The sequence below is a fragment of the Oryx dammah genome, unplaced genomic scaffold (assembly GCF_014754425.2).
Source record: "Oryx dammah isolate SB20612 unplaced genomic scaffold, SCBI_Odam_1.1 HiC_scaffold_10, whole genome shotgun sequence".
Lineage (NCBI taxonomy): Eukaryota > Metazoa > Chordata > Mammalia > Artiodactyla > Bovidae > Oryx > Oryx dammah.
This window is the reverse complement of record NW_024070194.1, coordinates 55,210,664-55,238,055: the sequence shown is the minus strand read 5'-3', so window position 1 is coordinate 55,238,055 and position 27,392 is coordinate 55,210,664. Positions and strand designations below refer to the sequence as shown.

Here is a 27,392-nt window from a genome sequence, read left to right as displayed (position 1 = left end):
ATTTTAATGTTTATTGGCCATTTGATTTGAGAGTTGGATATGTGATAAGTATATTCTTTCTTAAAAATCATTTATTCTGCATATATTTTTCTCATCTTGTCACTTGCTGTTTTTCTTTGTAAACTTTTTGATGTACACTTAAAAGATTTTAATTAAATAATTCTTAGTTGATTATTTCTTCCTATGGCAACATATTTAAGAAATCCTTTCTCTCCTCAAGCTTGTATAAATATTAATTTCAAATTTTCTAGTTTTTTATTCAAATCCTTGAAATATCTGGAATTGTCACACATAGAGTAGGATAAGAGGGTCCAACTGTACTGTAATTTTTTAACAGCTTGATTAAGGTATAATTCACATACTATAAAACTTGCCCTTTTAAAGTGTATAGGTGATTTTCCTGGTGGTCCAGTGGTTAAGACTCCATGCTCCCATGGCAGGACCACAGGTTTGATCCCTGGTTGGAGAGCTAAGATCCCACATGCTGCCAAAAAATAAAAGTTTAGAAAAAGTTAAGTATACAAGTCAGTGGTTTTTAATGTATTCAGGGTTGTGCACCATCACCACTATCTAATTTTAGAACATATTCGTAATTCCAAAAGGAAACTCTGCATCCCTTAGCAGTGACTTCCTATTACTGCTCCCCATCCTGGCGCTAAGCAACTGCTAATTACAATACTCTCAGTCTCTTCAGATTTGCCTAATGTGGACATTTCATATAAATGGAATCATAGTATATGTGACCTTTGTGTCTAGTTTCCTTCACTTAGCATAATGTTTTCAAGATTCATCCATATCAGCATGTATCAGTATTTCATTTTCTTTAATTGCTGAATAATATTTCATTGTATGGGTATACCACACTTTATCCATTCATCAGTTGATGGACTGATGTCCAAAAACTTGAGTCCAAAATTCAAGTTTCTGAGTTTTGGCTACTATGAATAATGCTGCTCTGAACACTTGTGTACAGATCTCTGTGTGCTCAGGAGTTTTTCAATTCTTTGACCTTCCCCTCCACTCTTTTCTTTTCAATTGTTTTGTGGGATCTTCTTGGATCACGGATTGAATCTGTCTCCCGCACTGGCAGGTGGGTTTATTTTTACCACTGAGCCACCAGGGAAGCCCCATTTCCCCTCCATTCTCCTCCGCTCCCCCTTCCCAGAGTCTTAAATATAGACTTGCGCTGGTGAGTCAGCTTTGACCACTTGGGTGAGGATGTTTCCCAGGGGTGATAGCACAATAAGATGGATATAACTGGGTTTCTGGATGACCACATGAAGCAGAGCTGCCTATGACCACCTTGGAACCCCACACTCACTTCTAGGCTATTATCAGTTGGAGGGAAAAAAATCTGTTTTGCATTTGAGTGCCTTACTGGGGAGGGGGGGACTCTTTGTTAAAGCAGCTGAACGTATGTTATGCTAATTATAACAATACTTTTAATATATGCTGTATAGAAACAAATTTTTCCTTAAATCTCCACTCTGTTTCATGGATCTGTCTATTCTTGTACCAAAACCACAGCTTCAATTTCAATAATTTTATGTTTAAATGGGAGAAGGATGGGAGGGGCCTATGTCTCTCTCACAGTTTCTAGAGCATTTCCTGACTTCTCTCTTGCATTCAATCTTTCAAATGAATTCAGACTCATTTTGTCAGCTTCCACCACCTCCTCTTTTCCATCTCCAAAGTCACTGGGTACTTTCCAATCAAAAGTCATTTTTTGATCTCTGAGAGTCTGCTCATTTTCTAAAGCTGTATGTCAAAATGCTAGCCTCAGCATTATCAAGGTGTATTTGGGCTCCTCTCTCTTAATATGACCACCAGCCAACATCCAGGAGTCCGCTGGACATTTAAAATATATCCAGTCCTCCATGACCATTGAGCCCATCCACCCAGAGAGAGGGAAAGACCAGCTGTGGTTATGGCTTCCAGGGAGGCAGGGAGGACAGATACACTTGAACTGTCCATGACACAAACCACAGAAACAAGCAAAATCGTACAGATGCCCACAGCTCTGGGTCTGTGTCACAGGAAGCGTCTGTGAGGTCACAGTGGAGGAAGGTGGCATTGCTTCACACCAGTGAGATACTTCTCCTAAAGACAGTGCAGGGCTGCAGTGTTGATTACAAGAGAGGAAGGCAACTGTTTGCTGAGTCTGATTTCCCCCTATTCAGTGGTTAGGAATACATCAGTGTAGAGAATTCTTAATTTGGTCATATACAGAGTGAGTGCCATCTATTGTAATGTATTCTTCCTCCCTCCATTGCTCGATGGCCGCAGAAAGCAATTCTCCTACTGGAATGTGCAGTTGGTCCACCACTTCATTGAACCAATTTAGGATGCTCAGTTTCCTTTGTAAGATGGATTTTTTTTTTCTCCCTATTCACATCGAGGGCCCTCGACATTTGGAATCTGGATGGCATCGTTTTGGAGAGCATGCATATCTGGAGTTCAGGAGTGTTCTCCGTTTAACACACTTGCATAAGCTTAATTTTTTTTTCTAAAATTCATTTCTATATTGTACAGATTGTTTACCTTAAAAACAAATTTCTCCTTATTTTTGCTATTGTTCACATCTCCATGGGTAACTTCATAGACTTGGGCAAAAGCCCCTTCTCCAAGAAGGTGATCAACGTAGACCAGCAAAGAGCCTAATTGGAATTCAATCTTGGGCTTGATGGCTGGAAGCTTACATGTCCATTCATAAGTATTTGGATAGGAACTCACTGGTTTAGAAAGCCCGGATAAAAGTTTGAGAATCAATTCCTCATCCCAGGAATTCTGAACAGTGAAGTTTGGAGCGTCTACATTCCCAAGCGAGCCAGCCTGCATTGGTTCAGCCTGGAGCCCAGTGCTGGCTTCTGCCAGATCCTCTGCAATGGCAAAGTCAGGGGGTCCCACTCTGCCTTGCTGGTCAGCATGGCTGCAGCAGGCTGGCCCAGACGGAGCAAGGACGCAGAAGGGACATCTGTGGGGCACACTGAGTCTCGGCTTATCTCTTCAATTGGACTGAACTTTTTCTCTTTCAAGGGTTCTACCTTGTTTCTTTTGAAAGAATCCAAAGCCACATGGGTGTGCTAGTTTGCTACCATATTTTCTTTATCTTCCAGTGGGTGCATGGATTCCACGGGAAGCCTCTGGAAGGGCATAGACGTGAGCTGCACAGTGAACCTGAAGTCTCCTGGGCTCTTGGGGCTGGGCACCAGGCTTTTGTTGCAGTGGACACCCCCCACGGCTGAATCATCCAGAAACTCATCAGTGTGAGGCACTTCAGTTGGTTTTGTAGGAAACCAGCTCATGGAGCGTTCTCCAAAGGTCCTGGCTCCTGCAGGTTTATTTTTTGGCTGTGGTAATCCATAATTTCCTTTGTTTCCATCTTCAAATACAGGAAAAGCAGATGACAAAGATGATTTTACTGACTCCCCAAGCCCCAGAAGATGTTACATTTTTTGGAAACTTGGCTTCGAATGCATCTTCATTTTGATCTAGAGTTGGCCATTCCTCTTTTTCATCAGAAATATCAGCAACTGTAGGAGCCTGAAACATATTCACGATGAAACCGAGAGCTTACTTTGTGAGCACGGTGGGTGATGGCTGCACTTTGGATGGTGTTGCCTGAACCAGTGCCAGTGATGTGTTTGGAGTTGTGTGAAAGGAACTGGTGTTAATAACCTCTGTGTTTCACACCTTTCTTTGATCTCTGCTCCACTCTGTGGCCTAAATTCATGAGTACTTTTGTTCACACACCTGGCATCTTTGCTGGCCCCTGAAAACATGGCGTCCATCACTGGCTGGCCTGCCAAAGGAACCGGGCAAGCTATACTCTGGTTGACGGCTGGGAACACCAAACCAGTGGTGACAGCATTCGCCATAAGAGGAACAGAAGTTGCCTCTCCGGCTTTCTCGTCTGCATTCTTCAAGGTCTTCTGAGGGATGGCTGGAAGACTCAGAGCTCTTAGTTCCTGCTGGGAGTCTGTGTGTGTCCCCAAACATGCTGGACTGACTTCAGACATCCCCTGGGAAGAGGGCAGGTTCTCATGAGACATCTCTGCTACTTGGTGTAACTTATTATGAAATTCATCCATTTTCTGTTTTAATAGTTATTCTTCAAAAGTATTTGCTTCTTTCCTTTTCATATAATGTCTCTCTTCATTTACCCATTGTTCATGCTTTCTCTGTAGATTGTATTTCTGGGCTCTCAGCTCTTTGAAGGAAAACTCCGATTCTCCGCGAATAAGCTTCTCCTTGCAATACATGACAACCTGCTGAACATCATCTTTTTCTGCCATAGATGGGTGTGCAGAATATCCCAATTTAGATATCATGATCACCCTTTGTTCCATGTTTGACCCTTTATCACCAGCTGCAGGTGTTGCTCCAGAAAGTTGTGGAATCTGATTCTTAGAAATGCAGGCTGAGTTATTTCCTGGATTTGATTTTGAGTTACCTTTGATTTAAAATCTGAGCATCAAGCAGAGGTGCTGAGGTTCTCACTTGACTTGGCAAATGGTTTTAGTGAGTCATGTCAGAAACATCCTGTACTGTTGTTGCAGTACAGGGACAAACCTAGGGAGCTAGGTTTGACAGAGGAGCTGACCAGGTTCCGATCCCCTGGTTGTACAGAAACTCAAAAAACTGGTGATGGTCACTGTTGCACTCGGTAAATTTTAAACAATAGTTGATGAACCTTGGGTCATTGTGGTATCACTTCTTATCTAAAAATTCCTTCATTAGATGCTCTGATGAAGTTGTTCACAACAAACTGTGGAAAATTCTTCAAGAGATGGGAATACCAGAGCACCTGACCTGCCTCCTGAGAAATCTATATGCAGGTCAAGAAGCAACAGTTAGAACTGGACATGGAAGAACAGACAGGTCCAAATCGGGAAAGGAGTACGTCAGGCTGTATATTGTCACCCTGCTTATCTAACTTATATGCAGAGTATATCATGAGAAATGCTGGACTGGATGAAGCACAGCTGGAATCAAGATTGCTGGGGAAAATATCAGTACCTCAGATATGCAGATAACACCACACTTATGGCAGAAAGCAAAGGAGAACTAAAGAGTCTCTTGATGAAAGTGAAAGAAGAGTGAAAAAGTTGGCTTAAAGCTCAACATTCAGAAAACTAAGATCATGGCATCTGGTCCCATCACTTCATAGCAAATAGATGGGGAAACAATGGAAACATTGACAGACTTTATTATTTTGGTATTCCAAAATCACTGCAGATGGTGATTGCAGCCATGAAATTAAAAGACGCTTACTCCTTGGAAGGAAAGTTATGACCAACCTAGGCAGCATATAAAAAGCAGAGACATTACTTTGCCAACAAAGGTCCATCTAGTCAAGGCTATGGTTTTTCCAGTAGTCTTGTATGGATGTGAGAGTGGGACTATAAAGAAAGCTGAGTGCCGAAGAATTGATGTTTTTGAACTGTGGTGTTGGAGAAGACTCTTGAGAGTCCCTTGGACTGCAAGGAGATCCAACCAGTCCATCCTGAAGGAGATCAGTCCTGGGTGTTCATTGGAAGGACTGATGTTGAAGCTGAAACTCCAATACTTTGGCCACCTCATACAAAGAGCTGACTCATTGGAAAAAAACCCTGATGCTGGGAAAGATTGAGGGCAGGAGAAGGAGATGACAGAGGATGAGATGGTTGGATGACATCACTGACACAATGGACATGGGTTTAGGTGAACTCCGGGAGTTGGTGATGGACAGGGAGGCCTGGCGTGCTGCAGTTCATGGGGTCGCAAAGAGTCAGACACAATTGAGTGACTGAACTGAACTGACAGCATATTAAAAAGTAGAGACATTACTTTGCTAACAAAGGTCCATCTAGTCAAGGCTATGGTTTTTCCAGTAGTCATGTATGGATGCGAGAATTGGACTATAAAGAAAGATGAGCACTGAAGAATTGATGCTTTCAAACTGTGGTGTTGGAGAAGACTCTTGAGAGTCCCTTGGACTGCAAGGAGATCCAACCAGCCAATCCTAAAGGTAATCAGTCCTGAATATTCATTGGAAGGACTGAAGCTGAAGCTCCAATACTTTGGCCACCTGTTGCGAAGAATTGACTCATTTGAAAAGACCCTGATGCTCCGAAAGATTGAAGGTGGGAGGAGAATGGTTGGATGAGATGGTTGGACAGCATCACTGACTCAATGGACATGAGTTTGAGTAAACTCCAGGAATTGGTGATGAACAGGGAGGCCTGGCATGCTGCAGTCCATGGGGCTGGAAAGAGTTAGTCACTACTGAGCAAGTGAACTGCAGTATTCTTTATTCTCAGGAAAATTCTCTTCTACCCACCACATGTAACTTCCCGTTAACCAAGTGGGTCATCACCCTTGTAGCTCTGCATATGGGCTTCAGGCATTTCGAAAACATTTTCCGGGTTATCCATGGTGAGAGGACCCAGGCCAGTAGCAGTTTCAACTGTTCAGCTTCATTTTTGAAATGTGTTTTAAAGGAATTAGCTTAAGCAGCTTAGTTTCAAAGTTTAAGTTTAAAATGTCCTTCAATTTCTCAGCATTAACAGATAAAAATGGCAAAAAAAAAAAAAAAGTAAAACAATTAAAAGGCCCATAAGCACTGAGTCTATTTGGAACATCAGTATAAAAGCACAGAATGCTGTGGATTCTCCCGCAAGGGCTCCATTTCTTTATTGTTCTTCAGCTTTCCCATTACGACTCATTTTACATTCTTTTAATTTCACTGGTAACGAAATAGAAATAAATAATACATGCATGCATATAATATGTATTTGGGGAGGGATGATCAAAATCATACCTTCAGAGGTTACAAAAATGCAAACAGTTGGTTTGTGAAAATTCAAAGCTTTGTTCTGAATCAGTAGTTGCCGGATTCTACTGGGGAGCACCCATAACTCCAGCAGAGTTATGGACACTGGGAAAGTGTCAACATAGGGACAGAAAGTCCATGTGATCGAAGGTTATGGGACACAGAAGAGGGTGAGGGAAGTGTGTGTCCTAGTCTGCCTCTGCTGGAGAGGATGGGAAGCGGGGGTTCTGAAAACATGTTTTCCCCGAGGACTGAAATCTATGTGGCCTTAAACATCCCTGTGACATCACGGTGCTTAGATTCCAGAGGGAAAACAGATAATAAACATAAGACAATCTCAGAGCCTGGTAAGTGACCCAAAGGGACTGAAAGACTGTGGCTTGATGGGGACTGGGGGCTTCTCGTGAGCTGACAGGCTCCTCTGTTATGATGTAGTTTAGTTCAGACTTGAATTATGTGGAATGAATGGGGCTTCAAATCTTGATCAACTCTAGCTTGGGACAAAGCTGCTCAGTTTAAGTTCCCTCTTCTTGTTCCGGAACTGAGGAACTCAACAGAGTTTAAGCGCTGATGTTCCCTGGGGCTCACGGCTGTGCTCCCAGCCCCCAGAACTGTACCGGGCAGACCCTAAGCGTTCAGCGACCACTCGCTGAAAGAAGAAACGGAGTGCCACGTGCACCTGAACTTGTCTGTCATCTTTTCCCAAACTGCCCCTACCCCGTTTCCAATCTCATGGTTCTCCAGCCGGAGGCCTGGGTGTCGTCTTCCGCACCTCCGCCCCCCGCAGGCTGCACTCCCTCCTCCGGCCGAGCTAGTGCATCACTGAGTCCTCTTGGTCCTCCTGTGCTTTAGCATGTGGGGCTTGGTCCTCTGGGGTCCTCTATCCATCCTTAGTTGTTCCCACCGTTTCTTAATGGGACTCCCTGTTCCTGAGTGCCCCTCCCCTCCACTTAACATCCCAGACTTTAGCCAGACCCATCAAGGGTGCCTCTAACTCTGATCAGACCTCTTACTCAGAATCCTTCAGTGGCCCCCACAGCCGCCCCATTTTGTGGGATGGTCCCAGGCTGCCCCAGCTCCAGCCCTCAACCCTTGCTTCCCAACCCTGGCTGTGCTAAACCAACACAGCATCTACTGACAACGAGTGTTCAGTAAATGTTTGGGCAGGACTCGGAGGGCAGGACTGGGAAATGAGTCAGCCGCCATCCACCATACTTAGTTTTAAGGGCGAGCCTGTAGGAGGGAGACAAGTGAGGCAGGTGTGTGAGCTCTTATTCTAAAAAAATGCAAGCGGTGCCCCTTCTGGTGGTGAAACTCGACCCCCTCCCCTCACTGGATGAGACAAGCTCTTCAGGGTGTCAACCAGGAGAACTAGAGAGCACAGATCTTCACCAGTAGGTGGGAACAAAGGTGTCCCGGGGCCAAATCACATGACATAGCAATAAAAAAAAAATACAATTCCCCAGCAAAAGGGCCATGTCGAGCCCTGTGTGTGGCAGTGGAGTGTGGGTGGGGGGGTGGGCAGGGGAGCAGTTACAGCATGAGGGGCAGGTTGGGGCCAGACCCTCAGCTTCCAAGGGATGCGGGTACATGGAGGGTTCATGAAGGACCAGTTGGCAGGAGTTTCGATTTCCTTTCTTTCCCAGCAGCTCACCCTTGTCACCTTCATTCCTGAAGTCCAACGGCTTTCTTACCCTCCTCCCAGTGGCAGAGTAGCCCCACCACCCCCATACCCCCAAACGAGGGCCCAAGGACTGGACCTGAACCAAAGCCTGGACAGAGCTGACAGACCCTCCCGGGGGGGGGGCTTTGGAGGCAGGAGGGGGCAAGGGCCCACGAAGAGTAGCACCCTTCTGTGTTCAGAGAGGAGAATAAAAGCAATTAGGTTTGAACAGCCACTTTGCATTAGAGGAGATTGACTTGTCCTTCTGATGTGTTGTTTCCATAGAAGCCGGGCTTAACCTTTTAAGTGAAGATTATGAAGGCACCTAATTCATTTAAAATTAGGCTTCAAGCATATCAGTACTTACTGCTCAAGTGTTACTGTGGGGCTTGCCATTGATCTGATCACCAGGCAGAGCCTGTGACTTGAGACGCTTCAAGACACTCTTTTCTGTTGGCGATCTGGTCCGGTCCGTACGTTTATTTTTTAAAATTAACTTCATAAAGAGATGATAAAACTTTCACGTAAGATCACCAGAGTATTAATAAATACCTTTTAATTAATGGCTTGCACTGGCTCCTCTTCATAAACACGGGAGGGCTGGCACACAGGCACAAGACAGGTGCGTTCAATTAAAGTAATTTATTGTTTTCTTCCAGAACAGACATAAAGGGCGTCTTGGGACTTGATCTCACAACACATGTTATACACCATTTTCACAACTAGCCTTGGGTGGAATTTTTTTTTTAAAGAACATAGTAATCTTAAAAAAATCTAAATATTTACATATTAATAAAACATATATACAGAAGATTGAGACATGATCCATAGGTATGGAATAATTTTTTTTTTTTTTTGCTAAGAAAGCCTATAAAAAGGATTTCTGAGTAGAGTCTGAACAGTAGTCACAGTTAAGTAAACACAAATACACTTTTAATTTACAAAAATGATTTTGCTGTTGCAGTTTTACAACACATATTTCCAATTTGTGAATACATTGCACATATCTGTGAGCTGAACAATCCCCACCCCCCTCTCAAGTAGTGAAAAATTCAAGCTCTCGCCCAGTCTTGGCAGGAAGTGCTTTGAAGTTTCATGGTGTATATTTAACAGATTCCACAGCCGTAAGGTAAATGTTTCTACCTTTATTCCCAACCTATTCATCGTATTCATAGTATTGTATCAGAGGTGAGAGGTCACTAATTAATCTTTTCAATTCCCTTAAGACTTCCTTCTGAGAGGCAGAAGACAAATTTTAAAACACGCCTGGCAGAAAAAAAAAAAGCTTGGGTTCACAGTACTTCGTTAGACTCTGTGATGAACAGAGGGGTGGGTTTCAGGGAAGGGGTTACTAACTGGCCTGAACTGGAAAAGGCTGACTAAACTTGTGATGGAAACCATTTCTCTGAACCGTCCTGGAGGCTCCAAAAAGAAGACAAAAGACACACATGGATGAGATGTAGTACCCTGCAACCAGCGTTGTCACTTCACAGGGACGCCTCCCATGGCCTTGGGCTAACTAGCTGGTCTTTAGTGGATTCCAGGATCCCCCTGGAGCTCTCCTCCTGGCTCAAGGTCAACTGCCCTGTGTCACGTGTATGGCACAAGTACCTTGGATAGGGTAGGAAGGAATTGAGGCTCCTGGTTTCGCTAGCTCGTTGACGAGTTGTTGCCCAGCCCGGGATGGCCCTAGCCCTCACTCCTCAGCTGCCTTACCGCAAAACGAGGGGATGGGACCGAGGGCCTGAGCTATAACTCTGAGCCCTAACACTCTCTGCTTCGATCAAATAAGTGTTAGGGATATGTGTTAAATGACAGTGTAGCATACCCCCTTTTCCAAGGTTTGATGTTTGTGCTGTCCAAGTTCCTTTCAAGCCAACTTTTGGCCTTTGGGTCAAGTGTCAAAGATTCAAGGTAATTTGCTTTCTACAGTAAATGAGGTGTAAAAGTAATGCTTCTAAACAGGTTATTTTAAATTCACCATCTCAACTAGAGAAAGGAATCTGGAGATAAATATCTCTGTAAAACAAATACCCACATGCCAAAATACTTCTTGGAAATGAACCCACATTTTCATTTGTTGGTTTTATGTCAAGTGGAGAGCACGTGTGCTGGAACGGAATGAAGTGTGAAGGGTAAGTACATTTGTGGCCAGCTGCCACGTGATGCCCCAACCCTGGACAACTCCGTTAGAGCCATAGGTTAAAACAGTTGTTGGGTACCATGTGGAAGGCTGCTTACTCTGAGTTTCTCACCTTTCAGTTAGGTATTTTGTCACTGTGTTGACACAACCTACGTGAAAGGTTTTTCTTTCCTGATAATTCATGTATCATTTGCAGTTATCAGGGACACGATTATTTTGGGGGGAAATGATGTCACAAATGATTTCATCTAATAAGTTAGAGTCACCCTGCCTTCCAAAACAACTTTTCCATCTTCGAGGCTGATGACAGTTTTAATTAATCTTGGCTTTCACCACTGCTCCTTCAGTCCTGAAAGGGCCACTCTCCTTTATAAAATGCATTGAAGCAATTTATGTTAAAATGTGTACTTCCAAACTCTCTACCATATTCACACTGAAAAAAAAAAAGAAAACTGCTCCTTTTTGATGGACAACGAACCAACTGAATTATGTTGGATGGCAAAAGGCTGAAAGTTCAACTCTAAAGATGATTTTTTAAAAATCTTAGACCAAATTGGAGGCTTGATTATTGCATATGACAAAGAAAGAATATGAAAACTACTCAAACATGATGGGTCAGCTCCACGGAACGCCCATGCCTTGCAGTGACCTGAAATGCTAGTGGATCTTTGAGGAGATTCAAGTGGAAGAGGTGTGTGTACTAAGGAGCAGGGCCACTAAAGCAAAGTCTAGACAGTGAAAGCTGTCCCTGTGTCTTCCGGTTTTTCTCTCCTGGTGTCAAGTATATGACCTACAACAGAGACAAGAGTGTGAAGGGGGTCCCTTCTCTAGGGAGGGCTTGTATGCTCTTCCATGACACAGCCAGATGTAGGACCTCTTGGGGAGGGGTCTGTGTCTTATCTCTAAATCACTATTTCTTAACCAAGGCTTTAGGTGTGCCAGATGAGCAATTTTAGCCCATTAGAAATCTGAAATAATGATTTTTTACAGGAAAATCCATGAATGTATGTTACTTCTAGAGGATGTTCACATCTATTACCCAGCAATAGAAAATGGCTAAATAAAATATGATTTACCTATAAAACAGAATACTGTGCAGCTATTAAAAGAATGTGTATGGTGATTTGTAATAAAATGGAAAATTCTTATTAGGTGGTCAACCAAAACAGAACAAAACCTTAGGGAACCAACTGGATGGATTTGACTTCCAGCATATAAATTTTTAAAAAATACAGAGAAAAGGCTGGGAAAAAAACACCCAATAATAATGACTGTGTCTGGGTGGCAAAAGTAATTTACTTTTTCTTTGTTACACTTTTCTGTATTGCTAAAAGTATGTAAATGGTTGCCAAATGATGACCCCAAAATCTAAGCCTAGGTACACTCTGCACTAACCTATTTCAAATTCAGAAGTCTCCCAACTCAGTGCTGATTCCTGGCCTTGCTCAAAAACGCTTACTGAAAGGGTTGAGGGAAGAGAAATTAAGAAAATGTTTTTCCGCTATAAAATCTGTATTCATTTTGTTAAAACTAGACAAACAGAAGGTTGCTTAAGTGTGATGGACTGAGATTAATGTCATCTGACGCCTGACTGTAAACTTGGCCTGGTCGGTTCTGGTTCATAGAAACACTTGGGGAGTTACACCCCTGCCCTAGCCCTCCTCAACACACATGAATTTGGAAGGAGCAAAAAGACCTTAACCAGAAATAAAGGCATTGTTAAATCTTTCATAAAAGACCAACTGTGGCTGGCTCAGATAGACCAGATGAGGACGATCTGGCCAGTGAGTCAGATCTAGGAAGGAAGCTGCATGCGACGGTCTCAGACAGTCTCGTTAGGAGACTCGTAAGAAGAGAGCATGCGGTGGTGGCGCTGTGTTCAGAGAAGCCCCAGGATATGAGTTTAGGTTAGAGGCTCTGGGGAGACATGCTAGTCTAATCAAGATCATTTAATTCCACAACCGCAAGATTCGGGCACCAATCTGTGACTTCTTTTCCCTTTTCCGAGATGATTAAGTGGTATTATTTCTCATGCTGTCTAGTGATTTGTATCAAATCTCTAGCAGGAGTCTAGTGAAAAGACCTGCCGGGGGTGTCCCACAACTGCCCTCACTGGGACCTCACAGCCTCGGAATCTGAGGACAAACCCGAGAGCTGAACTGCAGCAGACTTCAGGCCGGCTTACGATGGGGCGACACTGAAATGGAATCCTACAGGGATTAGTACATCCATCAATTCTTAGGATCTCTAGGAAACATGCAGAGAAGGTTTAAGAAAGCTACACAGTGGACCGGCTGGGAGTTGAGAGGCCTGGGCTCCGGCCAGGCCACCAACCAGCTGTGAGACCTTGAGAAAGTCATTTAGTGTTTCTGGGCCTCAGGCTTTTTTACCTGTAAAATAAAAGGACTGGATAAAAACGAGGGACAGGACTAGATGATCTCTAACGTTCCTTTTTTCTCAGAGTCCTTCAAAGTGTTTTCAGTTCCATGAGGCGGTTCTACCATCCCAGATTCAATTTTCTCATCTGAAACATCTCTCTGCCTCCATCTTCAGATGGGAAAATGCAAAGGTATTATTTCAAGGGGAGTGGTTTTCAAATAATATACTTCTTAAAAGCTCACTGTGGCAGATGGTAGCCAGGATGGGCAGTGCAAATGCCCTGGGGACAATGAGGCTGGTTGGGGAGGAACCCTGCAAAGTATTGGGTTGGCCAAAGAGTTCATTGGGGGTTTTCCATAAGACATTGGAAACAAAAGTTTCCAATGAACTTTTTGGCCAACAGATACAAGTAGAACAGCCAGGGGTTCCTCCAGAGGGCCTCCCAAAAGGGGACAATCTCATCATTAGTAGCAGCGCTTCCTGCCTCTACTGGGAGGGGGAGGTCAGAACAAGGATAATGGGAATTGTCCTGACACTCAGAGAAGGACAGGAACAATAGAGATCATGCATTTCAGTTCTCTTCCTTCATAAATTTGGACACATAGCCAAACTAGAAGAGAAACCATTTTTCTGGCATTTCTGTAATGACTATATCTAGTGAGACCTTGATAGAAGCAGGTTGCTGTTGGCCTCCGCAGTTTATTTCATTTATCTATCCATCTAGCTGTTGCTTAGTTACTCAGTGACAGAGAAGGCACCTTCTCACTTGTGCAGCCGTGCCTACTCTGAAGTTCACTAATGTGTGTCTGTGCACCTTGAAGTCAGGGTGAGTGCTGCCTGTGTACACGTGGCCTGGCAGAGTTCCTACACATGCCTTTCACAGTTGCTGGCTTTACCATGTCAAAGGGAGAGAGAACACTGAGCTGAGCTTGTTCACTGACAGGGTTTTTGTCAGGGAGGTGCAAGGTAGGGGGTGTCTGGGTTTGGTTGGTAGAGGCTCTTCAGGTATTTCGAAAGCAGTCAATACAGAGTCTTGAGACCAACTGAGGGATAAACTCTGTCACATGGCTCACTGATCGGACACCTGTCCCTCGGGCTTTCAGGTGAGAACTGAGGCACAGGCAGAGTCCAAGGTTGGAAGGATTACTGGAGAGTTAAATAATAAGTTTGAATGAAGTCTGCAGCTTATCCCTGCCGCAGATGCATCAGTGAGATGCTATATTCAGCTGATCCAGTTACAGTGTTAGCCACCCAGCTAGATGGATCAGCTTATTCACTCACTCAAAGCACAGTATTCAAAGGGTGCCCATTATAGGGAAAGTGGTGATACTGCCCTTCAAAGCCTTTTGGGGGAAGAAGGGAGAGGCCAGAACAGACAGGAGTCCCATCATAAAACAGATGATCCCCAACCTAAACAGAAATATCATTTTATGTTAAAATAGATATCTTTTTAATGTCCCAAGGTTTGGGAAGGCAAAATGTGACACTAAATTCTTAGGACTTGCTGTTCTGAGGTTTTGAAGAAGATGAAACAGAATGTGAGAAAACTGTAGCTTTTCATATTCAATTTGCAAAATCTCCCTGAACGCAGGGCACTGAGCTCCTCTGAGGACTAAGGGCTGGGTCTCTTAATGGAAGTAGTCTGCTCAAGCATCGGCATCTCTGATGTTAAAAATATTTTCAACGCAAATATTCTCATATGCCATATTTTCCAGTGGGTGATGAAAATGGGAATGTGTTTTACCTGTTGGGGTTAGAGAAACACTGTCCAGCCGTTCATCACCGTCAACTGCCTCTGCTGGTTACAAACATAAAACACAAATCTCATTAGTTTCAAGGCATTCATTCATTCTGCCTAATACGGTAATACAATTTAAAAACTCCAGCATACATAATAGTTTTCACCTTTCTTTTCCCTTCTCAGTTTATGCTGGATCACATTAGAGATTTTAGGAGCATTATTTAAATGAAAAAAAATTTTAATGATATAAAATCTATTTTTGTGTATTAAATTTTTTTATATCTTATGATCCTTATTGTATCACTCATTGATGATTTCAGTTCATTTTCACTTATTTACATAGGCTTCAGTATATACCCAGAATCTGGGGTGAATTGTTTAAACATGATTGTTGAAAGCATGGAGGTCAGTGAATTCCTATGGCAGAATTTTACTGGTCATCCCCAGAAACATTCCAGTGGGGCGGGCTTATGACAGCTTGGGAATGAAACCTTTTTTGATGGCTGGAAACTCAATCTAAAATTGACATCAAGTCATGGATAAAATCAGAATAATAAGATTTCTTCAAAAGATTCGTCACTTCTATGCTTTAAAATGCAAAATGCTGCTCATCTCATGTATTTCAATCACCCTGAAGAGTTTTCCAAAGGTAGATCCTTTTGTCACAGAGAACCTTCCACCAAATACAAAAAAAAAAGAAGGTGCCTGTTGTTTCCTGGTAAGTGATGAGCTTGTCAGTTTCCCGGACGTGCCGAGGACGGGCCAGAACATTCCACGGCTACTGGGATCACTCTGGCCTGCTCCCTCTGTCTGAAGACTGTGGCTCTGTTGGAATTTCCTGCACGTGTGCCCAAGAGGGCAGTTGGGTGAGGGCTGATATGTGCAACACGCTGTAATGCTGAGTTGGTGGGATGCAAACTAGTGCTTTGTTCTTGTTCTGTTTGCTGTGGTTTTGTTTTTTGGCTGCTTGACATCTTAATTCCCCCACCAGGGATGGAACCCATGCCCTCTGCAGAGGAAGTGCAGAGTCTTAACCACTGACTGCCAGGGAAGTTCCTGATTGTTGTGATTTTAGACACAATCAGGGTTCAGAGATGGATTTTAGACACAATCAGGGTTCAGAGATGGATGGAGACATTCAGAGATTTCCCCTTGTTTACCTCTCTACCATCCTGTCTGCAGATTGCCAAACATATATAACACGCATCACTATAAGCTACATTTTTAAAACTTCAGGTTTTTTAAATTAATTTTTTAAATTGCAGTATAGCTGATTTTACAATGTTGTGCCAATCTCTGCTATACAGCAAAATAACTCAGTTATATACTTACAGACATTCTTTTTTTATATTCTTTTCCATTATGGTTTATCCCAGGATATTGTCTATAACTTCCTGTGCTGTACAGTAAAGCCTTATTGTTTATCTGTCCTATGTATAAAAGTTTGCATCTACAAATCCCACGCCTTCCCTCCCTCACCTCACTCCCCTTTGGCAACTACAGGTCTGTTCTCTAGGTGTATGAGTCTATAAAACTTCAAGTTTTAGTTCATTTTACACTTTAGTAACTTTCTCCACTTTCTATGAAAAACTGCATTTCATTTAGTGATGACAAAAATCAGTTCCAGGGATGAAGTTGATCACTTTGTAATTCAGCTATCCTCACTTTTTAAAAACAGGCCTGTGCAAATATGTGCTCTGTAAGAACCAAACATACACAACCCCCACATCTGTAAAGGATTATGTATAAATTAGCAGCTGACCGCTGCATGAACAGGGCCAAGTGTCTCGGATGAAGAACACGACTGTTACTTAAATTTAATTATAACATCTGTCTGTAACAACAAGCTCACAGTCTTTCTTCTCTGGCTGGTGACAGGCAAGTTGTGAGATTTGAGGAAGATTGAACAAGTCCAATAAAAATGTAATAGCAGCAACAGCTTTACTCTTAGATCCAACACACACAAAAATTGTGATTTCCGTGCCAAGGAAATAATCTAATGAAAATTATAAAAAAAAAAATCTACACCAGGAAAGGAATCATTCCAGTTATCGAAGAAAAATTATTACGTGTGATGAGAGCCCTGAATGAGTTTCTATTTGGATTTGCAGAACAATCTTTCAAGTCTATGGGGGGCACTCCTTTTTTTCTGGAAGCTGTGAGGACTGGCTTTAGCGGCGAGTTGATTGTTTGCCCAGGTGGAGCTGTGTACCTAATTCCAGGAACTGGGCCAAATACGATAAATCAGGTCGAAGCTGTGGAATACCTTTGAGACACTGTCTTGTCACTTAGACCAAGAAGGAGACACAAAAAGAGCAAGCAGTAGCAGTGAAGCCCGGCCCCTTAGTTCCCATCACGTGACAACAGCAACACACGTAGCTCCAGCTCGTTTGCTGGGGCCCCACTTCCGTGCCGCTCGGAGAGAATGAAGTGGGGCAAGATCTGACACAACGGGGAGACAGAGCCGACTTGGCAGGTCACTGCAGACGCGCTGCCATTTTCGCTCTCCCGTGGTCTCTATGTCACCTTCCACTTCTCAGACACTGATAGAACCTGCTGGAAGGGCAGGAGAGAACTGCCAAGGGGCCAATCACAGCTCTCTGAGCAGAGAATCTAAAGCCAGGGCCAGAAGTGAAAACGTCCTAAGTCAGATAAGACGACTCCAGAGCCGGGCAGGCAGTCATTTGGGCAGATGAGATGGGGGAGGGGGGTGGAGACTGCACCCCATTCTGTACCAACAGGCATGGGAATTACTAACCCAAACCCTGAGATGGTTAGGAAGTGTGTTCCCTGGCCAATCTATCTGGGGGATGTGGAGGAAGGCCCCCACTGTGTGTGTTACAGGGAAGGGAATGGAGGCCAGAGCTTAGAGTAATTGGTCTCAGCATCCGACAACAGAAAAAAACAACAAAAAAGAGGCCTGTTTATGTATAAAATATACACAGGAGTGGGGAACAACATCAAAACGGAGCCTGTTGCTCTAGTCCAGCGTCTCTGAGAACAGTGCTCTCCAGTGCACTCAGCGCAGGCCCAGCGCGCTACACCCGATGCACGTCTTCTGCCTTCGAAGGTGACTTCAGACTAGAACTTACCAGCCCTTTAGGGCTCAGTGAGTCACTCGCCATCAGTCAGGTGCAGGCTCTGGGACACCGAGCCCGCCTCCTCCGGGTGGTCTCTGCAGCTCCTCAGGCAGCAGCGTCAGGATGAGAATTTACCCATCCCTTCCCCGCAAGCTCCCGAGGAGCTCTGAGCACTCGCTACACCCATCACCCCTTGTGACGCAGGGAGCAGTTTTAGTGGGAGGAGCCTGTACAGATTCGCTGGAAGCTGATGGCATGACTGGGGCCAGGGTGCAGGGACCATAGGGCAGCAGATGGCTGGGTGGGGCGGCTGTGGCTCTTTGCGTCTCCTTGGGAGTAACCTTGTATTACATTTCAGTCTCTTCACAGTGATAAATCTCAGTTCTCTCTGATAATAGACTTAGTGTCTTTTGTTCTGGGGGTTCGAGAATTTGCTCTGAAAAGCAACAGGTAGATACAAGTGCTCACATACTCAAAACAGTCAGGATGGGTTAATGCAGAATTCAGGCAACATAAGACTTAACAGGGACAGTGTTCAGGCTTATTCTTGAAATTTGATTAGGGATCATCTGAGACATGCACCCAACATGACATCAGTGCTCACTTAACAAGGGGGGACCCATGGTGCTGTCCTTCCTAACACCTGTTAGTCAGCTGCAAAGAGCTCTTTCCTTGGAGCTTGAGATCTAAGGGGTCAAGAGTCACAAGGAGGCCTTTGTAAGGCCTTCAGTCTGAGAAGAGATGAGACCCGTGGCAGAAGGTTGATCTTCCCAGGTGTTACTCGGTTAATCCACTCAGCATGAGGTCCAGGCGTCCTGACCCACGACTCTGAACCTTTGAGGGAGGCTGGGAGAAGCGGCAATCAGGAGGGAAGAAAGAGGACTGAGAGATGGGGACAGAGAAGTGAGAGGAAGGACCCGAGAAGGGAGGTCAGGCATCTGGAGAGTGGCTGCAGGGGTGCCCAGGACACAGCCACCCCCAGGGTCTGGGGGCGTGGGGAAGCACTGGAACCTCAAGTAAGGAGCCGAAAGGTTACTCTCCGGGGTTTCACGTGACTGCAATAGGCCAAGTCCTGCTTGCTGGGGACTGCTGTCCCTTTGTTTCTATTCATTGGTCCGTTGGTTCATCCAATAAATATTCCCACGTGTCCATGCTGTGGCACACACTGCTGTAAATATTTAGGGACACACAGCCTCTGCTCCCAAGGATCTCGCGGAGGAGACACGTGTGTCCCTGTCATGATTCCGGTGGCAGAAGATCAAAGTGTCTGGGTGGCCTGTGAGGCCTCCGGGAGGAAGTAGCCTTTCAGATGCTGCATGTTTCCCAGGCAGAGAGAAAGTGGGTATGGGAGTGGCAGCCGATTTCAGACCAGGGAGGGGGCTGATGTGGATTCAGGGGGCAGAAGCTGATGGCAGGAGATGAGGCTGGCGCTAGATGGTGAAGAACCATGCATGCCATGCTGAGAGGGGTGTTTAGCAGGGATTTTATTTGGGAGCCGATAGGAAGTCAGATGTATTTAATCTGGGGAGGGGCATGAACAGACTGCATCAGCAGAGGCACAGGGAATGAAGACTTGGGTCTCAGGATATGGCCAAGCCTAGAGCCGAATGCTGGGGACGATGGGTCAGTGCACGTCACCAGGGAGGATGCAGAACAGAGGAGAGAGAGAGAAGTGAAAGAGCCAGGGAAGGAGACCCCAGACACTGAGGGGGAATCTAGAAGAGAAACAGAATGAAATCACAGAACCTGGGGGAAGAGCGTGTCAAGGAGGAGATTCGACAGGGTAAAAATCAGTATGGAGGTCAAGTTCAACTGTTAATATAAACAAGTGAAATCTGATGATCCAATGCGAACATGGCAAACGTTCTTATAGAGGAGTGAAGTCAGAGGGCAAAATGCAATGGATTCTAAGCTGCTATATAGCATGGGGAGCTTAGCCAGTGATCTGTGATGACCGATTCACGACGTTGTCCACAGAAATTAACACAACATTGTAAAGCGATTATCCTCCAGTAAGAAATAAAGTGAACTGGGATGGGGACACGAACTCTGGGAACAGAGATCCTTTGGGAAGAAATCTGACCAACGATGCCAAGAGAAAGACACAGAAGTGCTTTTAAGACGTGCAAGGAAAAAGGAGTCACTTTGTTTTGTTTTGAGCTGGCAAAGGGAAGGAGAATAAGGTCATGGGCATTTTTTGAGCATTATACATCTCCCTCTCCATCAGTGGCAATACTTTATCTAATTTTAACTCTGAAAACACCTCGTGGAAGGCATCAGCCTCGTTATATAAATGAAGAACCCAAGGCTCAGAGGTTGAGACATTGGTCCAGGTTGCCAGGAGATTGTAAATGGCAGACCAGAGCTAGCAGGGCAGCGTGTCCTCTGCACTGCACTGTGCTGTTTATTGCTGATGATTTGGGGATGCAGGAGGCAGTGAAAACTGGGAGACAAAGAAGAGGGTGAGGGCATGACTTACTGTCCAAGCCTGAAAACCTCTGAGAGCAAAAGGAGCATCACCGATAATCACACCTGGACCATAAGAGCAAAGCGGCTGCCCTGGCATAGCAGGCCAGTGGGTCTCCTGACTGAGGATGCAACTGTGGCTGCCCCAGGGACCCCCACATTGCCAAGCATGGCTGTGCCCAAAGACAGACCTCTTCTGAGAGGTACGCTAACTTCACTGATAGACATTCCTGTACAGCACACATCAGGAGCCTCAGGACAGCGCTGAGATTGGCTGTACTTCTTGTCCTCTTAGTGATGGAGACCCAAGGATGAGAAGGACCTAGCGACTTGTCTGAGGACCAGAGCTGGTGAAGAGCAGACATGAGTCCTGGGAACTGGATCTACTGACTTCTCCGTGACTTGTTACCTAAAGCGATAATCTATTTGTTTACCAGTTAAATTAGTAGTCTACTGCTCTTTATAAAAAGAGAATCAGTTAAGTGTAAAAAGAAGCCTGCTGCTGCTAAGTCGCTCCAGTCGTGTCTGACTCTGTGCGACCCCATAGACGGCAGCCCACCAGGCTCCGCCATCCCTGGGATTCTCCAGGCAAGAACACTGGAGTGGGTTGCCAGTTCCTTCTCCAATGCATGAACGTGAAAGTGAAGTCGTTCAGTCGTGTCCAACTCTTCGTGACCCCATGGACTGCAGCCTACCAGGCTCCCCATCCATGGGATTTTCCAGGCAAGAGTACTGGAGTGGGTTGCCATTGCCTTTTCCAAATAGAAGCCAGAAGGGTAAAGAAGGAGGAAGGGAAGATTTTTAATAGAAAACTCATCCAGGAGTTGAGTCCTGCTGGCTACTTTTATAGACCTGTAAGAGGTTTTTTTTTTTTAATTTATTTATTATTTTTTTTGGCTGTGCTGATGGGCTTTCTCTAGTTGTGGACAGCAGGGGCTATTCTTTGTTTTGGTACGAGGGCTTCTCACTGTGGTGGTTTCTTGTTGCAGAGCACAGGCTCTAGGTGTAAGAACTTCAGTAGTTGTGGTGCAGAGGCTTAGTTGCTCTGTGGCATGTGGAATCTTCCTGGACCAGGGATTGAACTTGTGTCCCCTCCATTGGCAGGTGGATTCTTATTCACTGTGCCACCAGGGAAGTCCGACTATAAGGTTTTTCACACCAAAAAAGCACGTGGTCCCTCAGTGCTCTGTGTCCTGTCAAGAGCACTCTAAGCCTGAGCCCAGAGCTTTCCTTCCAGGGGCTGGTAACTGGGCTCCTCAGCAGGCTTGGTCACTGTTACTTCTGCTCATGGTGAGAATTCCAAGAGGCTGTGTTACAGATAGTCTCCTGAGTTTGTACTTCTGTGCTCATGGAACCACCAGATCTCTTAAATCCCAAAGTGTGACATTCTAGCATCTAAAATCTGTCTCCCCAGATGATGGGAAAATATATGGTACATATATGCAATTGAATATTACTCAGCCATAAAAAATGAAATAATGCCATTTGCAGCAACATGGATACAACTAGAGATGATCATACCAAGTGAAGTAAGTCAGAGGGAGAGATGCCTCATGATGTCACTCATATGTGGAATCTAAAATATGGCACAAACGAGCCCACCCATGAGACAGAAACAGACTTAGAGAACAAGCTTCTGGTTGCCAGAGAGAAAGGGGGAGAGGGAGGGATGGACTGGGAGTTTGGGGTTGGTAGATGCAAATTATTATATTTAGAATGGATACACAAGGTCCTTCTGTACAGCACAGGGAACTATATTCAATATCCTGGGGTAAACAATAATGGGAAAGAATATAAGAAAAGAATGTATGAGTTAGAGCTGAGTCACTCTGTACAGCAGAGATTGGCACAACATTGCAAATCAGCTATATTTCAATAAAAATAAATAAAATCTGTCTGCCAAACTCTCACATCACAGCCACAGAAGCACAGAAGGCTCTTAGAAGGCCAGGGGTCCTGAGGTTTGATTAGGATTTTTTTTTTAAATAATAACTACATAATGGCAGAAAAATGACTCCGAAGGGATTCTTCACTGGTAAACTGTCCCATTGCTAATTTGGGGAGACTGCAAATTCAGATACCCAAATCTAAATGGGCAAATGCAACCACTGTTCACTTTTCCTGGAAGAATTATCCCAGAATAGCCAAGCCCAGGTTGAAAAAAAAAAAGGTAAGTTAATATTTTACTTAAAAAGCCCTTTCTACTTCACATGGTATTTCTGGTAGGATGATTATTGTTATTTCATTTTTTTAACCTTAAACAACTAGTACTTTTTATAAAGGCATGCAGATCCAAATAAAAAACCAATAGATAACAGAAGCAGATCATAAAAGAGAGACCTTGTTTCAAACATAAAACTACCAATGAGATTAGCAATCTTTTTCATTTGTGTTAAAGTAAATGGCCTGATGTAATTTTCACTGTTTAATCTTAGGGTGAATTTCAAAATCATTTGAATAAGATTTTAAAACACAAACCCAAGGCAAATTATATGAAGTATCCGCGAGTAAAGCACTGTATTTTGCAACATCTAAGAATTCAGTTGAGGGCTTCTGCAATTAATCTTCTTGCAGCTTATTCATACCTGAGCCTCTTTTTAACCTTCTTCTCGCCAGTTTGATTTGATCCTGCAGAATCTGAACCCAGTCTCTTGGGCCAGGAAGTTTATCCACATGATTAGCAGTGCAATATTTTTCTGTGAAGACTGAAAGAAAATGTGAAATATTGTTAAACATTTGAAAAAAGAGAATGCATATTTGAAATAGGAACATAACCCCAAGAAGGGGGGAAAAAAAGTATATTTCTAAAAGATGTCACTTCTGCAGTGGCTATTCTCCAAATCCATATGACATTCTTTTGGTGAAGATGGAGTTTGGCGGGGCCCATCCTGCACACCATATCCTGTGCTTCTGCTGAAACTGCTTCTTCTGATTGCTCCAGGTCCATGCGTATGTGTCTTATGGACAGAGAAAATGCTTCCTAGGGGGTACCTTGGCCCCATGACAGAATTCTGCAAGTGTATTAATGTATTTCACTTTTCTGTTGTTAACTCAAAATCAAATGGAGGGGACTTCCCTGGCGGTTCAGTGGTTAAGACTTCCAGTGCAGGAAGTGTGGGTTCGATCCCTGGTCAGGGAGCTAAGACCCCACACGCCTCGAGACCAAAAAACCAAAACACAAAACAGAAGCAATATTGTAACAGCTTCAATAAAGACTTCAGAAATGGCCCACATCAAAAAATATCTTTAAAAAAAAATCAAATGGAAAATTACACAGAGAGATGATGTTCTCATGGTGATTCCCGCTAACTGGATCAGCGCTCAGTGGAGCAAGGCAGCTGGGTCTTAGTGAAAGCTCCAATCCTACTTTGAGTCAACTTCTTGCATCCTGAGCTAGCAGCTCCTAGAGAAGAGCTCCCTAGAAGCACAAAGGAAGCTCTGGGAGTTGTGTGCCAGGACACAAGGGAGCAGGACAATTATCTGAGCGAAGCCGCACAGCGTGCGGCTGTGCTGGGGCTGGCACTTCTGCTTCGCACTGCGTTCCCGAGCACTGTTCAGCCTGCTCCCCTCGAGGCCAAGGCCTGCCACGCAGTCACGGCACACTGCATCTTTGGTGTTTAAAATAGTGATGGTTTTAATGTTTCAAAGGTTTCTTTTAAAAAGAAAGGACAGAGGAAAATGTCAGATTCAACTAACTGTAAACAATTTCTACTGAATAAAAAATAAAATTTTCATTTGAATGAGCAGAGCTAGTGGCACTAAATCCACCACCACAGGAAGAGCTCGTCCCAAATAAAAGTGTAACTTCAAGCCTCCGTGGATAAATGGACAAAGTAGACTTAGCAAAAAACAATATGGCAAACATTCAAGCTACATGTAAGCCCCTAAGTTGCAAAACACACTTTATCCCTACTAAATTAGATAAGCGATTAAGATAATACTAATATTGATAAAATTGTGTCGACCTGGCACATGCAAGTTTGACTGTTGGCATAAACTGGCAAAACCCTTTTGGGAAATAAGATTGGCTGTGTATGACGAGGGATATAAAACTGTTATTCCTCTGGATTGGTAATCCTACGTCAATAAATTTATCCTAAGTAAACAGTAATGTGAAAGAAGGGGAAAAAGTCATAAACAGTCTGGAATCTGGGGGGGATGGGTTTCAGGACCCCCATGGGTACCAAAATCCATGGATGCTTAAGTCCCATATGTACAATGTGTATTATATACATACCTTCCCATATACTTTAAATCATCTCAGGGATGATTTAGACTACCTAATACAATGCAAATACTATGTAAATAGATGCCTGCACTTGGCAAGTTTGTTTTGTTTGGAACTTTCTGGAATTTTTTCCCAAATATTTCGATTGGCAGCTGGTTGAAACTGCAGGTGCAAAATCCGTGGATGCGGGGGCGGGGTAGGGTTGGGGGGAGTGTGCAAACATCAACAATCCAGTTGTGCAGGGAGAGATGCAGGGCGGCCTGGGGCGGGGAGCTATGTGTCGGGGGGGGGGGGGGGGGGGGGGGGGGCACAGATGCCTTTGAGGAATGTGCATAGTCATAGAGTCAGGGTGGCGCTAGTGAAGACAGAAGGGATGATGGAACAGATGGGGAACTGGCATTTCTGGAGACTCACATGACTTGTAAATCCAGGAGGAGGGATTGTGAGGGGCGAGATGCATTAGGTACGGTTTGGGACACACTGAGTTTGGGGCATCTGTGGAGCCCCCATGGGGGGTGGCTGGCAGTTGTTTCAACACAGATGCCTGTAGTTCAGGGAAGGGGTCTCTGCCAAAGACATAGACTTCAGGGGCATAAATGTGTGTGGTTGTTAAAATGACAAGAGAAAACACAGTGGGCAGGGAGGTTTCAACAGAGCGCTGGGCAAGCACAGAACAGCAGGAACCCCTGGGGTCTGAGGGAGGCTAAGGCACAGAGTCCAGGAAGCAGCTGGGAAGCATGGTCTGGTGCAGGTGGGAGTGTGTGAATATGCTAAAGGGGAGAGACCCACAGTCCCCAGTGCAGAAGAGCCAGGAAGGAGGTGTGGAGAGGGTCCCTGGCAGCCAGCAAGGATGTGGGGAGGGTGACCAGAGATAGCACTCTCCAAACACCAGGTTTGTGGGAGCAGGGAAGAAGAGGAGGAGGAAGGCTGGGGTGGGGGAAGGCAGGCAGCACTGTTGGAGGGGGTAGGATCCAGAGAGGAGGGAACAATCAGAGGGACCACACACCAGAGGAACTGGGGGTTGGGATCCTGGAGAGAGAGGGGTGACCCTCAACCAGAATCAGGAGGAAAACTTCCTCCTCTGAACCCAGAGAAGGGGAAGAAGACAGGGGTGGACTTAGAAGTGGCCAGAGGTGGTCATCACTGCCCCTGATGCCTCACTGAACCTGGAGAGTGCGGGAACATCTGGAATTATAAGGCAGTGAGGATGCAGGGTGCTGAGCAGGAGGGCCGCGTGCTTGTGGTGGCAACTGCAGGGCAGGCGTTTTCTCCAGGGCACCTGGCAACTCCTTGTCCAGAGTGGAGAGAGCGATGGGAGGGCTGGTCTAGGGTTAGGCATTTGCTGGCTGGTTTTGGCAAAGGTACAGGATATAAAGGACAGCACTGGAGATGTTGGCGAAGATGCCCACTCCCCTCCCCGGAATGAATTGCTGCTTCCTTCAGCCATTTTCCTTTCCACCCAAATCTAGGAAGCAAGTGAAGCCAGAAAATGGTTCAGACTTAGGACAATCTAAGAGACCAGGGAATGGAAATCTCAGTGGGGCTGGCAAGGAAGTGCCAGGGAGAAAGGGCAGCAGGATGTGCGGTTAGTGGTGTAGGGCTGAAGCGGAGGCTGAGAGCCAGTGCAGACGAGGTCGAGACACGCTAGCTCTAGGAAGTCATGTGGATGGTGAGGTTTTCCCAGATGCCAGCAGGACCTGGGGGAGAGAGGACGATGCGGAGTGGTGCTGATGGAAAGGCTGTATCCTAACTCCCAACTGAGAGGAGGAGGAGGCAGAATTAAGGTCCAGGGAAAACATCGACAGGCTGCCCACCACAGGGCACATGGGCCATGCAAGTAAGCAGCCTCCACCCGGGACAGAGGCAGAGGGGACAACATCCTGGGGGTGGGGCTGCCTGTGAGTCTCCTCTACCAGACTGTAGACAACTTCAGGGGCCTGTGTCTTGTCTCCCTAAAAGCACCTACTGCGCACAGTGCCCCCAACTAAGAGCCCCATAAACGTCTGCAGTATAAACAAACGTACTTTCTGCTTTTGTTTCTGATGGAAGTAAATAGAACAGCTCAGACATTTAGGCCAATTGGAGGAGCAAGGCCTATCTGAATTAATAGAAAGTCTTAATGGCATATATTTAAAGTAACAGGTTTTATTATAGTCAAATACCCGCAGTGACATTTCTTATTGTGATACTTCTTAATCAGAGTTGCAGAAAGGTTCTTGAAATTCTGTTTGAATGACTAGAAAAAAGTACCTGTATTTAGCACCCTATTAGTTTATAAGAAAATTGTACCACAAAATGATTGAGTGTACCATCTTACAGGTAAACATCTCCCTCCTTCCTCGTAATATTATTTATGTAATTAATTTCCATAGCAACCCCTCTCTTCCTAGACTGGGAAATGCATGCATCCAAATTAGCCCAGATTAGGAAGTAAAGATTTGAAATAAACCAAATAGATTTGGATTATGCCGACACTGAAGTGATTCCTAGCAGATGCATGTTCAGGAGTAGAGGGAAGGTCCCCTAACGTGTGGGTAGCATCCAAGGGGATCTTTCTAATCTCATCCTGAGCTCAAGTATTCTGCTGTGTGTTCAAAAGGCAACAATTGCTGGCTATTTTTTTCTCCTTTCAGCAAAAGCTTATCTGCTTTCAATCACAAGAGACCAGGGAACTCTCTGCCTCCTGGGTCTGCATCTGAGATCTTTGAAGGCAAAGCATTAGGCTTTCAGGAAAAAAATACATCTATAAACAATTATTTCCACTGAACATATTACTGACATTCTCGTTTCTGGCTTACATTCAAACTTAAAAGAAACTTTTAACTAGAATCTACCTACAGAGGATAAAATCCTATTCCTTGTGACATGGGTAGATGAG

The 27,392-nt window shown here is 44.7% G+C and overlaps 1 protein-coding gene and 1 pseudogene across 6 annotated transcripts in view; both read right to left on the bottom strand.

Moving 5' to 3' along the window:
- Nucleotides 1-2,371: 2,371 nt before the first annotated feature.
- On the bottom strand, nucleotides 2,372-6,554 carry LOC120869285 (annotated as a pseudogene).
- A 2,550-nt stretch (nucleotides 6,555-9,104) lies between these two features.
- BEND7 (BEN domain containing 7) overlaps nucleotides 9,105-27,392 on the bottom strand; it is an 84,109-nt gene continuing 65,821 nt past the window's right edge. For 2 of the 6 annotated variants that reach the window (XM_040248512.1, XM_040248517.1), the window contains 2 exons: nucleotides 22,872-22,991; nucleotides 9,105-14,797 (listed from right to left, as the gene is read on the bottom strand). In XM_040248512.1, coding sequence (XP_040104446.1) covers nucleotides 14,646-14,797; nucleotides 22,872-22,991 — 272 coding nt within the window. In that variant the 3' untranslated portion in view covers nucleotides 9,105-14,645. The remainder of the gene's footprint in view (nucleotides 14,798-22,871; nucleotides 22,992-27,392) is intronic. The other 4 variants (XM_040248516.1, XM_040248515.1, XM_040248518.1 and 1 more) reach the window with 4 other exon arrangements.